Source organism: Ciconia boyciana, chromosome 1, assembly GCF_034638445.1.
Source record: "Ciconia boyciana chromosome 1, ASM3463844v1, whole genome shotgun sequence".
NCBI lineage: Eukaryota > Metazoa > Chordata > Aves > Ciconiiformes > Ciconiidae > Ciconia > Ciconia boyciana.
In genome coordinates, this window is record NC_132934.1 from 108,173,313 (window position 1) to 108,190,098 (window position 16,786).

The 16,786-nt window shown below is 37.6% G+C and overlaps 1 protein-coding gene across 8 annotated transcripts in view; it reads right to left on the minus strand.

The window, feature by feature from the left end:
* The window catches only part of ROBO2 (roundabout guidance receptor 2), a 538,871-nt gene that overhangs the window by 118,498 nt on the left and 403,587 nt on the right, over positions 1–16,786 (minus strand). For all 8 annotated transcript variants that reach the window (XM_072886085.1, XM_072886059.1, XM_072886099.1 and 5 more), the window contains exons 6-7: positions 4,785–4,912; positions 1,456–1,467 (exon numbers count right to left, since the gene is read on the minus strand). In XM_072886085.1, coding sequence (XP_072742186.1) covers positions 1,456–1,467; positions 4,785–4,912 — 140 coding nt within the window. The remainder of the gene's footprint in view (positions 1–1,455; positions 1,468–4,784; positions 4,913–16,786) is intronic.

The following is a 16,786-nucleotide window of genomic DNA, read 5'->3' on the forward strand; positions in this document are numbered from 1 at the left end:
ATTATTAGCCATAACACTCCCCAACATGAGAGATTTACATTAAAAGCATACTAAATTCATACTATATTTCCTAGGCAAAGGAAAATTTTCTTATGAGTTTACTCCAGTTTTACACTGTTAAAACTCCTGGGAATTAATTTCTTGAGAACTAGCGTAATGCCAAAGTAATACAGTAGTGACTGGGGTTTAAAGCTATCAAAATCCCAAATGGAGAACAGTGAATTTCCATTCTGCACAAGGAATTCTCCAGATATGGATAAGCCATGCCATGACTGCGGAGGTACTTGGCTTGGCTCTACATATGCTAGTTCAAGAAAGCTAATAAGCATGAGATCACCTTAGTTCTGGAAATAGAGGCCTAACCTGGATTTTCTCTTTAAATTATTCCAACCTCTCTTCCTCCAATTTGTAACAGTGAAGAGCTGAGAGAAGTCCAAACTCACAAACTTTAGTCAAATGCATATCTCACATAAGTTTTGACTACATAAAAACAGACCAAACCCCTCAGCAATCTCCATAAACACCAGTACATACTTTTCACACTAATCCAAAAAATCAGAGTAACCATATTATTATTCTAAAAGGTACATCTAAACACAAACTACAAAAATCAGAGGAGCAGTGCAACTGGTTAAATTACTTAGAAAATCCATATAGGCACAGAGTAAACATCCGTGAATGAAAATTAAATCATATGTTCAGGATATTTCTGAACACCAAAAGTGAATTTCAGCTACTGACAGTTGCAATTTTTCCATTATGCTCAGTTAGATTTTTATAAATTTTCAGAAGTAATTTCAAAGGTATAGGAAGGAATCAAATTTTCAGTGTGGGAATTCAAAATCCAGAGGTTGTCTTCCCCTGGACTTGTTATTCAAAACAGTCTGCATCCTATACAGCGCATTCCAAAATGCACTCCAAAATGACCCAAGAGCAAAAATCAATGATGAACTTTCTTAACAAGCACGGAAATCTACTCCATCCCCTCTTCAATTTCAGGACTACTTAATTTCAAAATTCTTTGAAAGATACAAGAAAGACGGGACATGCAAAGCCTGTGCTTTTACTGCTATGCAATAAAAGCATAATGAGCTGATCATTTAGGGCCTGATAGAAGCTCACCGAAGTCAATACAATCCTTTCTGTTGATTTCAATGGCTTTTATACCAGGCCCTTAAATAGACTGTTAAAAACGTCTGAATGAGTGATTTTGGCTCAGTATCACCACACTGATTGGTATTTGTTGGTGATTTGGCAAATGCGTTTATACATGACACAGCAGAAAATACAAAGTTCAGAAATAGCACTTTGTCAGTCAAAATCACTTGCCTGGTGTTAGACAGTTAAAACTATTAAGCACTGGCTGCTAATTTCAGCCAGTTAAATGCTGTTGCAAATGAAAGATGAAGCATTGCATGAAGCCATGCTAAAATGGATAGAAGGATGGTTACTTACCAACGGGGCGAGCTGTTGACATTACAATGGTGTAGTGAGAACATAAAAAGAAATTAAAAAAAGAAAAGAATATCTGTCAGAATGCATGACGTGTAATGTTACCTTTCACTATGGATACTACCATGATTGCTAACCCCTCAAATGACAGCCTAAGTAAAATATTTACTGTTGTTACTGTTTAGTCATGTGCCACTATTATCATATTTACTTGGGCATAGCATCTGAACAAGCTGACTGGAACCATTCTCTGAGAAACATTTTTATTATCTTCGCATGCCATCATCAAGTATCATTGTTAATGCCTGATAAAAGAAAAATTGCATTGCATTAGCACAAACTTTTAGATCCCAATGAACACATCAATTTAAGCCGCAGACTGCCAAATGTCATGCCAGTAGATGCAAGGCGTTTGCTTTCTGAGTCAAATACCAATTGAATTTTAAGCATGGCCAGTCAGTACAGCAGTAAGGGCTACAGAAAGACCAGGATGGTTTCTGTCATTCAGTAACGGGCATGAAAGCTTACAGCACACTGCTTTTTCCTCACTGACAGTGCTGATGAAAATATAACATAGGCTGAAATGGCCACAGGGATTTCAACCCAGAACCTCCCAAATTACTGCTTAGATAACTTCTATTTCAAAAAAAAATTGCTGTTGAATGATCAACAGGTTAATACTGTTTCAGGTTTATATCAAGATTGAAAGCTGCTGCTGCAACAAGTGATTTCTCGATTATAGCAACAGCCTTTCATTATACTTGTGCTGGGGAAGAGGGTCGTCAGTCCCTCTGTTAATAAAATATAGACATCTCCTTTCAGAAGAGCTGAAAAGTTGGACATAAAATTGACTCCAGGTTGCATCTGGGTAGGCCAAACTTCCCTTATTTTAGCAGTAGAAGTAGTTACACATTTCTGAGCAACAGCACAAATTTTTTTTTCTTTCTTTTTTTTTGTTTTAAGAAGTTAACCAGCTCTGTATGCTTATGTGCAGGCTAGGGTCACATGTAAGATATGCAGATCCAGAGGTAACACAGCATGCAAGGACCTTCTTAGTTCTCAACCTTTCTGTGGCTTTATCCTTACTTTGGCATACCCACTTCATTTAACTATTTCAAGCCTGCAGCCCTTTCTCACCCATCGTCTATTTGAAGACTTTTGTCTTCTAGTATTATGGACATATTCCTTCTTCTGCAGAGAGAAACGGAATAAGAGTGACGTGCACCTTTCCAAGAGAGGGCATGAAGGCTAAGCCACAGAATTCAAATTCTGTTATTTTTTGTGACAGTGTAAGGCAAACTCCCTGACTGCGTCCTCATCCCCTGCTTTGAGAAGAAGGAGCCATGAATGAGGGAGCTAAGGATAATGCTGTTGTTGCCAGGTTTGCAGCTGTAACTACATGACACCTGCAAGGACCAAGGCACCCTCAAAGTAAATTTTGAAGTGCTATGTGTTTTTGCTCCTCTACATGACGAGTGGTTACGGTAAAAGCAGTTTCAGATAAAACTGGCAAAAGTTTAAGAATTCAGAATTACGGCTTCGTTTAATTAAAAGGACCATTGTTCATGGTCCCTTTAAAGTCAATAGGCGTTTGCCCAGTCCTTTGTTTTCAGAAAATTCAGAGTAATAACCTTCCCTATTGAATTTCTTGGCTTTTCTCATTTTCTGTCATATCCTGAACATTTAATATGCTTATAATATCGTGGCTTCCTTTGTGTTGGATAAACACAATGAATTTGACTATAAATGACAAACCCAGGGGGGAAAAATACTCAAGATAATGAAAACCTGCTTTTACTGTAGGAAAATCGATTAAATTATATATTTCCTCGGGTTTTTTTCACCTTAATTTCATCAGGTTCAAGCCTCAGTGATTTCAAAGGATTTTTTGCTCGGTTCTAGCTATTGTTTATATCACAAGTCTGGGTAGCAAATCTAAGACTTGCTCCAGTAATGTATACACAGTTCTAGGAGTGTTTAAAGGCTATCGAATTGGTTGCCAGAGTCATTGGATACCATGATTCTGCCTGCGACAATTGAACAGTGAGAGTATTTGTGGGATTTTGCTGTAGTGACTATTTTTCTCACGTTACAAAATGGAAGAACAATCTCTTACACAAGCATGTAGCAGGTAAACCTATTTCTTCAGCTTAAAATGGGAAGAGCTGCATTATCACTTATTGTCTAAAGCGAACACTGAGGTAATATTTCAGCAGATGGATTATCACAATACTCTCTTTTCTTTGTTATACACTAACATCTCCCCCCCCTACAAAGCCACTTGGTGCTTTTTTTTCCCTTTGAATTCAGCAAATTAAACTGAACTGTGTCCATGCATTAAATGGATGGAAATGGAAGCTGGCCTCTTGGGTCAGTTGACCCCAGTTCTAATAAAGCAATCCACTGAGACTTTGAACATTTGATTTAATGTGTATGAAAAGAGAAGAACAGATAAAGCTAAAATGTTTTTATTAACCTTTCACAGCTCTACTGAAAACCGTCAGCATGCACCACTAAACTGTGAAATAGTGTCTGCATGATATCCATTGTGCCAAATTGCTGCTTATCTTTTGGAATGAAGTAATAACTATTATATTCTATTTACTCATATGGAAATAATAGCCTAAAAACTTTTTCTCTCCCCATAATCTTTAGCATGTCTGTATCTACTGTCACAAAAGACATTTTGTCAACTCATTATTCTACCAGTCTTAAAACCTCCTTACCAGATCAAACAGCAGCACATAAACACTGAGTGGATGCTAGAGACCAAGAATACTTTAGGAGAGAACAGGTTAGTCTTTACTTGTAATACTTACAAAATTTGATTAGGATTTTCTTTTTTTCTTTGGCTGGGGTTTATCTTTCAGATAAAGAGTAATGGTAGAGAGTTTAATTATGGCAGAGCTAATCGCATAATAATACTATCTGCATTATGTTTGGCATTAATAAACATAGTCACTTACTATACTCCTTATACTTATTAGAGAAAGGAACGTGAAGAAGAGCCTAAACTGATGGCTTACATATTAAAGTCTATGACCATGGTTATGTAGTGCTTGCTTATGCATATATATGCATCTGTTCTTCAATTAAAAAAATTGGAACAGCTCTTTAACTGCAGGGAGATCCTACCCTATTGAAGTAAATTAAAATTTTGCCTGAGATATCAACAGGACCAGGATTTCACGTCTGATGTAAATCAGTGCCAGCACCCGCAATTGCAAAGGGTATGTGAAACCCAAACAATATCAGGTAAGGATGTGGCCCATTTCGTCACAAAGCAATTTATCCATATAGGACATGGGCCCTCCCTGCATGGGAACACTTACCTCGCACAGTGAGGGTAGCAGAGGCTTCCACTTTTCCAACTCGATTCTCAGCAATGCATGTGTAAGTTCCTTCATCTGTGCTCATGGCCTTCTTAATGCGCAAAGTGTAGTCATCTTTGATGTCATACCTGCGTTATAGAAAAAGAATGAAAACTCTTTCTGTAGACAACAGAAATGAATGAAAACTTTCACCTGGACTATGCCAGTCTGAATCTATCTTGGAGCCAACTTTGGAAGATAAATTATTATCTAGCATTAGATAATTCCACCAAGCATTAATCTTCATGACATTTTTATTGCACTCTGCATTAGTTAGAAACTTTACATAAAATTAGTATTGCTATGTTCACTCAGTATTAGGGTTTTATTAATAATATCATTCACTTTGTCCTTGATCTAGAGCAATAAGATAAAATTAAGCTATCAGACATCAGTTATCAATACATGACAGCTCAGTTTTATCATGCCTTTAACTATGTGAGCTACACATTTTACCTTTTGCTGATTTGGAAATTTCCCTTTTTATATATTTTTTCTCTACAGCAGCAACCCCTTAGGGAAACTGTGAGCATGGTAGGATCTGACACTACACGATTACAAACAATAAAAAATATATTTAAGCTCTAGAAGGTGACATTTATTGAAGAGGCGCATTAAAGGAGATTTATCAATTTCACAGAAATACTACAAAATGATTCATAAAGGGTGGACAATAACATTTTCTCTTTCTTAAAAGAAATTAGAAACAATACAATTATGCTTTGTCTGTTTCCTTATTTCTACTGTTGTAATAATTCTAAAACTATGAGGATGTAAAAAACTTGAAATAATACAAAGTACTTCAGCATGCAGTGAACATTAATTCCCAAGGCATTCCGAGTGCTTACACCTAGAAAAGTATTTTCAGTTAAATTGTTATTATCCTGCAGAAGTCATGCTTATCAAACTATTTTAGGCTCTGATCCAAAGCTCATTAAAGTCAACAGGAGACTTTATCCTGTATGAAATTTCTTTGGCTCCCAAATCAGGAAAACCCTAGTTTTCAGCATGGACATTTTACTCTTGAAATACTCTCTTGTAAAATTATTTTCAACATTTCTTCTAGACATAATAAGCCCATGGTACCTTAATTAAGTCACCTTGAATCTAAAGTTAGCTTCAGCTTTTCATGTATCAAATAGTGAAATAGGAACATGAAACTAAAGAAAGATCGAGACTTCGGGAGACTTTAATACTCTTTCTCACTGTATACACACTCATGACATAACTTCAGAACAATTAATTTACCTTCTCTTTGTTATACAGTAATGATCTTGTAGACTTGTTCAGCAAACATATTGAAATCATACGGAAGAGCACCCTTAAATATTTGGATGAATAAGAATGTAGTGCAGTTAGTTACAGGAATGTTGTGAGGCTCTATAAGTATTTTTAAATGCTTTGGGAGTCTGAAATATTAATTTATGTGTACATAATGTACATTGCTATTGGTTCCTTTAGTATAGATTTATAGAGAGAGCACTGTGCGCTAACAGACTTTAAAGCTTCTTAACTCAAAGGACCCTATATGTTGAAACATTTAAAGTTCTGTTGTCTAATTAAATCTCACAACATCAATTAGAGCATTACTAGCAATTCCAAGAATAAAGAGAAGTCAAGACATCTTTTTGCACTCACCACAATGCAATATAGCTTCATTCTATATTCAGTAAGTCCATTTTAATCATTAGCAAAAAATAAATTAAAAAAGACCAAATTGAGACTAACTATTCTGTCAGAGATAAACATAAACACATATAATACCCTTTTGTTAGGAGTTACACCTAATTATATGTATATGCAGTACCTCAGGTTTAACTAACGAATACGAGATGTGCCAAGGGGAGGAATAAGTAGATGCCGTGGCAAACTTCAGAAACCTTTAGGGACAATTTTTTTGCTAGCATAGTACCATTGGGGGGGTGGGGGGGAAGTTATGATGCTAGAGAACTTAATATGCAGTTTCTGGAGCAGTACAGATCTATTGCAACTACATTCAACAGCCATATGCAGTTGAGGCACATTTCTTCTCGATTGCTCACAGATTATGTCATTTTGCACGGTGTGCTGCACTAGTCAATGGCAAAGAGAAATCACTGTTTTCATAAGAGAGAAAAGGCAAATTGTCTCCCTTAAAAATCTCAAGTATATGACAACAATATCCCACAACGACGGAGAAGTTATTTGGTGACCACAGAGTTGCAGACAACAGAAAATGCTTATTTTCTTGACATGAGGCCAGCCCTATGGGATTAAAAATATAAAGTTGTATTCAGCTCCTGTAAGATGAGAAAACTAAGATGAGCTGTAATATAAGAATGATGAGGTGGATATAAGAATGGGTTGAGGCGGATATAAGAATCATAGTTATAAAGCTGGGCAACTATTAACCATTTATTTAATTGCTTCCCCCCTCACCCCCCCGGACAAATAACATCCCTGTGGCTCACTTACCGCTGCCGAGATAAAAACAGACAGGCAGCAGGACTGTACCTGACTGAGTGGCTGCTTGAACTGGGATGCAGGCAGCCCCTCCAGTCTGCTGTGGGCTGCAGCTGACTCGCTCTTCTTCATCTCACCGATGTGCTGGTGCCGGCATGCCAGCCAGCTGCCTTGGAGGCTTCGGCAGTCTTTATGTTTGCACCTGCCAATCATGCAAATTGTGCAAAGGCTGCTGGGGGAACGAGCCAGCTGCATGGCATGCCAGGACGCAGCCATCATCTCCCACTTGGGTCGTGAAATGGAGGGTGGCGTAAACATGTCACTACCATGGCCCAGTTATCAATTACTTCAAGGAGAGGTCCAGCTCTCCCAGGCTGCTTCTCCAACAAGGCCATACTGGGTTTTTGGACCACCCTGGCAGAACATGCCATCTAGCAATTAGATTCATACATATGGACCCATGGGACACTACAACCATCTGCTGTCCTGAAGTATTGATACACTGCCCCTCAGTCATCTGTTCCCACATTGTCCCCAGAAGTCACCACAGTTCACTGAAGAGCTTTGACAGATGAAGCAGGCAGGAAGGAGAAAGGAAGAAAATTGGCTTTTAGCCTGATCCACAGCAGCACAAGGAGCTTGTGTGGGAAAGGGACCGTGAAATAACAAGGAGTGAAGCCTGAATGTTTTCAGCTTTTCAAGCATCCACTTGCACAGTCTTGAACAGTGTCTTCTCTCCTCTCAGTCCCAGAGCCTCATACTCCCATAGCAAGATGTTTCCACCTGAGTTTCTGGAGAAGTTCACTCTCATCTGGATTAGTGCTACTGAACACTCAGGAACCAGGATCAGGGCCTCTCTGACAGCTAATACCAATCACAGGCAGAGGTTACCAGACTCCTGGACTGGTGATGGAGTGGCGGAAAACCAGAGTGTCCTGGTTAAGTTGGTCCTTAACGTTGCCAGTGCACGAAGAAGGCAATGCCTTCAAAATATGTGCAGCATCAAGAAACACCTTCTGACATATTGCCAAAATACTGCTGACTCCTAGCCAACTAATGCCAACATTCAGCTAAAAACCAGGGCGTCAGACATCAGTTTCACATGTTTATGGCCATCTAATTGATTCTAAGTACTTCTCTTTGTTAAACATTTGGAGGTGCTTAACCTTTCAGTTCATCTTAGACTTCAGCCATCAGGCTGAGCTGGGAGAGGTCTTTTAAACAGCTACTCAGCCTGTGCCTAGATATAACCCAGCCACTTTTGGGCACCATGTTACATCATTTCTGTTCTACAAGTAATAGTTAGAGCAGGTCTGCCTTTAATTAACCGAGAAGGAATGGAGGGCAGGGGAGAGGAAAGGAAGAAACAGAGAAACAACAAGCAGATGAGAAAACACTGCTGGTGAGGAAATTCTAATAGAAATTGGGTGATTTTGAGTGAAATCTGGCAGTCTCTGGCACATATGAATGCATTCATTGTTGCTAGTTTTGATTAATGACAGTTGTACAATAGTGTGCTGACAGTCACTGCCATACAGACACTTTTTTTTTTTTTATATGAAACACTGCTGAAAATGCAACCCAATCAGATTTGGCCCCTGAACAACATGTGCTATCATCACTGTACCGTGAATTGAGATTGATTGGTAACCAGCTGTGACAAAGTGGGAAAAAGAGCCTTGTCTTTTTCAAGAAAAGAAAAGAAGAAAAATAAAAAACTGAATTGTGTCAAAACCATTACCATCTGCTCAACCAAATAACAAATAAAACAAAACACATTAACTGTTTTTAACTATCACAAAATAATGTACTGAGGTTGGATTCATGCATTGGCTTAAGCATGTAAGAATAATCTTGAATTAAACTGGTTTTGTCACAGTTATCATTTTTTCCCCCACATTCAATTGTGTATCTGTCCATACTCAGCCACTAACCTTCCACAGTTATCAAAGTAAAAAAAGGGGAGAGAAAATTTACGGAACTTTGAGAGATTTAGCAATATGGTTTTTTTCCATTTAATATACATTTTACTGAGTGCTTCACAGAACCCCTAGATTTCCAGATTTTCAAAAAAGTGCATGCAGCTATGCATAAAAATATATGCACCTCTTTGTCTTTAGCGTGCACAGGTAGCAAAGCTGTGTTTGCAGCTGGAGTCATTACGTTCCCAGAGATCCAAGTGGGTCTAACTGGTAATACAAGGATGCACTTGCTTCAGCTGTGTATTTTAAAGTTGTGAGAACGCATTACTGAATTCAACAAAGCCAACTCAAAAAGACATATTTTTTGCTAAAGGAGTTTGCAAGAGAAAAATTCACATCTTAACTGTTGTGAACTGATGCCACTGGCCTCAAAAAATTTACATCAATTTATACCAGGCACCTATTTTCTTCTAAAACATGACTGTAAATAAAAAAAAATATATAATAGAATCTTTGTATATAGGCTTTGTAGGCTTTCCTTTTTTTCAGAAATGGCACAAAAATTACTTTGCTCTATTTTCTTTTGCCTGTTTGCCAGGCTATTTTGCAAAACATGCACAAAGCTTCACGATTACTCACAACATCAATGATTAGAGAGCCCAAATAGAGAGATGCTACTGGCCAAAAACTGAGTAAACAGGAGGTAGTTAAGGAGGCTTAAGCTTCTGTCTCCTCTTCTCTTTTGTGGTGCTGGCACTTCAGCTCCCAGCATAGTGCCACAGCTTTTCACTGGCTCCTAGATGTGCCAGATGGAGGGAGCCAGAGAGAAGCTGCAGTGAGATAGGAGGCATGAGCTCTTTACCTGCTTCAGCCTTGCATGATCCAGAAGCAGGATGGAGAGCCTCCATTCTCATCAGTGATGCAGCCACCCCTACTGCCAGCTCCCTTTTACAAGAAATGGGTTTTTTTCACTTCCATCCCATGCACTGATAAGTGGAAGAAGAAAGAAGCACAAACCTATATGAGTGACAGCTTTCTGAGGGAAAGATAAAGGAGTCTCTCATTTTCTTTCCCTAGCAAAACCTGAATCAGCGACAGAGGGAGCATGAATGTATACATTTGTGTGCGCTGGTCTCAAATTATTCTGTTGCACCCCTGAAATCAAGGCTGTTTGTTGCTGGGTGGCTCTAAGACATTGCTTACAGCTAATAAATTGAGCTACCAGGGAGCTATCCCCAAGGTGCTGACAGGACGGCTGCCACTCACATCTACATGTCCAGATTCCCATTTATTCTTTGGCTACGTCATTTATACCAGAGAAAGGAATAAGGCAACGTGACATTACCTTGAATTTCTTAGTGCAAGACATATATGCAAGCAGTCACAAAAAATGGTTCTTATTAAACTGGCCTTATTCCAACAAACCAGAAAAAGAGCTAAGTAATACAGGTTACTATTCACTATTTTGATTTTCTTAAAATATACTGACAGCAGGTTCTGCTTTAGTCCAAAATCTTTTATGGTTTGTTATCAGCAGATTATTTGTAATTTCTTATGGTGGACACTCTCAATTGCAATAATATAAAACACAAACCCACACTGCACTGTGCCTTAAACCAAGGCATTCAATAAAATGCCCTAAATCTCGTAAAAGATGTATCTAACAGTTGGGCCAACATTGTAAAACCATACCTATGTCCAAGGAAATGGTGTTTTCCAACGTCTCTGGAAGCATTACGCTATGCAGTACTACTCTTACATACAAACATACATATGTGAATGCACATAACTAGTGCCTCACAAAATCAGTAGCCATGCGCTCAGAAGAGACCCAAGAAAGAAAAATGAGACTGCTTTTTTATTCCCATTGAAATAATTTGCAAACACATAGAAGTTAAGAACAACGCTTATGTTTGGGAATCAGTGACTCAGTAAACTCTCTCTAAACTGATGCAGGCTCCATCTTTTACCTCCACATCTCTGTTTGCACAGAGAAGTACTCATAGGGAATTACCACACAATAATTACCCAAAATGGGCTTCTGATTTGATTTTAGTTCCAGACAGAGCTCCACATTTCAAAAACTGGAACGCTGGTGGAAGTATGAGCTAAGAGACCATGTAATGATTTGGCATGGAGACCTATCCTCCTGTCACCAGAAGTAGTCCTTTCCCTCACAGATGAGACACATTTGTCAGGCACTTGGAAAGATCTGTATTATTAAAGCTTATGTCATAAATTCATCTGTTAGAAAAGCATCCTTGATTCTTAGGGTTATCTGCTCAGCACATGCCACTGAAACTAATTTTAAGGAAAAGAAAAATACTGTTTTTGTCCATTTCTGTTTTTAAAAAATTGAAATGATACCACAAGGACTGGAACACAGTAGGAAGATCTGAGCCCAGAGCGGCATCTTGCACTCACTAAATATGGCTTGATGCATTTTTTTTAACATGAGCACACAGATTATGAGTAGTTTGAAATAAACAGAATTTGTGTTGGCCTTTCTATTATTGTTGGCCTTTCTATTTTTATTTGCCTTAAGCATGATGAATTATTATGATAAACTTGTTGGAGAACTAACTGAAATATTCTCTAATCTGTATTTTGAATCAGTAACCAACCTTGAAGTGGTAATTAAAGATGAAGTCATGTTAATGTTTTAATGAAAGTGCCTTCAATATTACAGTTGAGCCAGAAGCCACATTATTAAAAAGTACATTTTGCTAATGTTAAGTAATTCTCGACATGGGACTTCCCAATAGGAACTGGAAAGTAGTTCTTAGTGTGAAAACTTTAACCTTGCAGTATTTTCACTGACATTTTTTCTTTGTTTTTTTTTAACTGAGATGACAATTTTTGTATCCCATGCAGGAATGGAATGTGTTAAAGCAGAAGAAATCCCTGCAGGCCAGACATTCCAGTAGCATCAATGATGCTGTGGTCAGAGCTGAATCTTACTCCCACTTGAAGGTAACTACCAGTTTCCTTCTCCCTGCTCTCCTGAGGGTTTTACAGAAAAACTGCATGGTTAACTATCTTTACTTTTCCGTTCTATAATTTTAATAGTCAATAAACTGATAATAGTGAGCTTAAACTGTTTGATATACTTTTCAAGAAAGCAGGCTACCTCAATGTTCTAAAACTTATAAATACATTATATAAACTATGTGATTACTAAGGTTTTACTTAGTATACTCTGCTTTTCTGACAGTAAAGAAAGATTCAAGCACTAGAATGGATATTTTGAGTTAAATTCTACGTTGTTTTCTTAGGTCTCCTTCCTGCAAGACCATTTATTTACTGCAGTCTTCTGTGAGTGGAAAATTCAGAGAAATCCGTGTTTGAGGCTACTACTACTGACATTAAATTTTGTTTCAGAACTCTGCTAGTGAGTCCATTAATTCTCTGAAATTTAACAATTTTAGGATGTTAAATAAGAGAGAATAAGAAATAAACCATTTTCTTGTGACAATCTTATTTCCAGTGCACTGCCAGTGATCACTGCATAGATCACCAATAGTTCACATAGTATAAAGAGAAAACATGTAGTCAGGACTGCTAGTTGACACAATTCCTTTATGGTTGCTGTCCGTGGAGTTGTAAAGCTATTTTCCCAACCTTGACCCTTATGTAAGCAACTGGAGACTGTTTTCATGCATCCGCAAACAGACTGCCTGAAACAATAGCTCTTCTTCAGCTCTGTGGTGAGAACTGACACTTAACATGAAGCCAATTTAAATGTCAATGTTATTAACTGTTTCTCTGCTGATCAGTCTAGCAGAGCCACATGTCTAACACTTTTGCTCACAGCATTTAATATTTTATACAAATTGAATGGCAGATAACTACTGGGTTAGACTAGAGACCTCTGGGGTAACTGTGGGATGATGTGTTTACAGGACATTATTCAGTGCCATGCCTTGAGGGATTTTAAATGTCAAAAATACTCTAATTTACACTTTCACTTGGCCATGTCCTCCTCAGAAAACTGTAAGGAATATTTTTCCACTTACAGAACAGGAAGGGATCACTGACAGGCAAAATATCAATCAGAGAAGATGGATTCTCAACCCAAAGAACCAACAGGAGGGGGTACTCCACCAGCACTGGGGTACATAATCTTGATGCTATATGCACAAAAATAAACCAATCCCTCTCTCCCTTTTACCCCTCATCACCTCTCTATCTCTCAATGACATCTCCGGCTTTACAGGAGAAGTTTCCTCAAATGATGCAACATAACAGCTAAAAAGATGCTTACATTGCACTCCGCTGAAATCTGCCTGTGTTGAGCTAGGCAACACGGACTCTCCACAAGTTGTGCTGCAGCTTGCCCTGTGTCAGCCATGTGCTGCATTAAACCCAAGATAACAAGATCCTCTGCAAACCACCTCTACTCCCTCCAGATGTACATAAGAATACAAATAGCATATTAAACCTCTTTCTTTCACTGTCTCCTTTTGACAAGCTATTAAGAACATCCAATCTTCTCCTCTATGCTCCTCATAAAGGGACTTAATCTCTCCTTGATGCTTTAGCTTAAAAAACAAAAGATGGGCATGCAAATCATACTGGTTCTAACCAGAGGTGATGAATAGTACACGTGATACAGCTAATATGAAAAACATCCTTTTTCCCTGACCCTTTATTTAAAAACGTTAATTGTTATTAATTGCAACAGAAATTTGCTGATGTAACCAAAGATTATATCCATTACACTACTAAAACACACTCTTTACTCTAATTAATTTTCAATACACATTAGACTGCATTTTGTTACAATCTGCACAGAGATTAACTTGAACAAAGCACACAGCGCTGTAGTGTTATTAACTCATATTTCATTGAAAGGTCATTCTCCCCTTGGTTGTATCTAGAGGAGGCTGTAGTTAAATACCTCACTATTCCATCCACAGAATATAAATAGAATTATGTAGCACTGTGTTTATTCTTAAAAATTACTGTCTCTCTGGTTTATGGGGCCTTATCCTGTGATCACAGAGAAATACAAATGCAGAACATCTCTGGATATTAGGCCCTTTCTGGATCTCCTCTTAAAAACCCTAACTTTTCTGAGTTTATTGGGTAAGGTTTGCTGCCAGTTGCATTTAAATGCATTTCAAAGATTTGCACCTGGAAGACAGTGAAAACGCACATGTATCAGAAGTGTGACAGACAGTATTTCTGCTCAGGCTATGCGTACAGAATTACTTTTCAGGCACAAAGAGGCCAGTTTTAAAAACATAGCAAGACTAACATCTACACAGACTTTTGTTGTTGGAGCTAATGTATATCTTAGAATAAGTTAAGTCTAAACTCTCAACTGCAGTTACAGTTAAACCTCAGTGTCTGTCACTTATAGCAGTTAATCAAAATAAATATAAAATCTGTGGTTCTCAGCAAATAATGGCAATCCTTTAATGTGATTAAATATATGGGTAATTTTCAACAATAGAAAACAATGCATTCTCCCAAATAATTTTTAATGAATATTCCTAACCTTTAGTAAATAAGAAAGCTTACTGTGCTGTTTATAATTTTCATTGCTGTGTGTCACTGGTCTGTTTCATTTAATAACCTACAATCTCTTAACACTTAGCAATATACTTTGTGTAAACTACACACCATTTTCATTCTGAAGCATCGCTCTTGGTTTTTCTGCCTACACTCCCATTGCGTGGGTGGCGCGTAAAAAAAATACCTCTTCCTGCTGGTGCAGTTGCCACTTTTCATCTCTAGTACAATATTCATCTAATCAGACAGTGCCTGTAAGTGCAACTTACAAGAGCAGGTTGTAATTTCATTAAAGATGTATTTACTGAGCTAAACCAGCTGTTCTGGGCTGGAATGCAAAAAAAAAGGCCCATGTGATTGCTACTCAGTCATTCTTAAGGCAACTGAAAAATACATTTGCTGAGCTAACCTCACTCTCCCAAAGAGCTGGCTCTGCTAGCTTCTTCTGTGTAAAAGGTTTAAACACTTATTATAGTGTGTCATAAATTTTAACTTGTAATTGAAAATCTCTTCACTTCCTCAAAAAAAAAAAATCTGTATTACTTGCTATGTAATTACAGACTATGCAGCTGCTCTCTTCGGCTTCACTAGAAAATTTGAAGACATGAAACACTGTACAAACCTTATTCAAATTTTATTAAATTGCTAGTCATAGATATGCCACTCTCATACTGGAGGCTCTCAAATAATATCGCTTTCTTCCTGTTACCAGGACTAAAAAGAAGATGAATCAAAAGTTGATCCAGGCCATATTGAGTTCCCCACCACACAGGAGACGATCAGCTCCTTAGCAGGAAAGCATAATGTCTATTTCTGCTAAGCAGACAAAGGGAAAGCTACCTGAACATGTGGCTGGAAAAACACGTCACTTCAATGTAGAAAGACAAATTTTATTTAATTTTCAAGAGGTCTTGGTCATTCTGCATGGCCACAATTGTCTGAGTTGCTTTAGTACAATTTTTGTGCCATTTCCTTGTGTCACTTATAATGAAAAAAGCCTCTATTCGTGAAATAGTGAACCTAATATTGCAGCCAAAGGCATAAGACTGGTGACCTCACAATATCCTGTTCACCTCCAGTAGTTTGACATGAGTCATACTTGATTAACTATTCCCTAGCCTTTGTGTACTGCGGAAGCTATGGTGTGATGCTGAATTTTTAGAGCAATTAAAATAAAATATACACCATGCACCTCACCCTTGATTCACAATGCATTTCAGTCTTGGGTCACTGATTTGAAATGGACAGCTTCTGGAAAAAAGCTTTACACAGCCCAGACTTCACATTGTACTTTGTTTCTCCCTGTTGGTGCAGTAGCAACATTTTTAATAGCAAATTATTAATTTGCTGGGATTGGTTTAGGCTCTAAATAGAATTTTCAACTCTGAAAAATTTAATTAATTCATTATCACAACATTGTAAAAGAACTATGAAAACAGTTAGCATACATAAACCACAACACTGTTTCCACCTGGTCCTTCTTATAGCTTTCATAATTCCTGCCCAAGCATACACAGAAGACCTCCATGATATTTACCAAGGTATTTGATATCTCAAGTCAGGTCTACAGGATTTTCAAAAAATAATGTCCTTTTGACTGTTAGTGAGACCTATTTTTCACAGGCATTTTGAAAACTTCCACTATAAGAACCACTTTAAGGTTTTTAATTCAAAATATAGACTACCAGAGTTGGTTTAGATCTTCAATTCATAATAGTTAAGATTTGTAATGAAGCCTTGCACCCTCAGAATAAACTTATGTCCATCTGTTCTCAGTTTTATATCATGGCTATTCATAAATTTCTGGGTAATTACATAGACAATTCAACAAAATGGCCCAATTAAATTTTTTTAATAGTCATATTTTCAAACATACTAATTTCTTTAGAAGTTGCTTTTTTCCTCATTCAATCCAGTTGCAACTGGAGATGCTTACAGTTCACCAGGGACTTTTATAATTAAAAATGTAACAGCCTGAAATTATTTTCCAATTATTACTGAACGCACCAATCTGTGGGGCAATACTGTTTATATTTGTCACTAGAAATTACTGTGATTACTTTTCTCTTTGCTTTCACATGT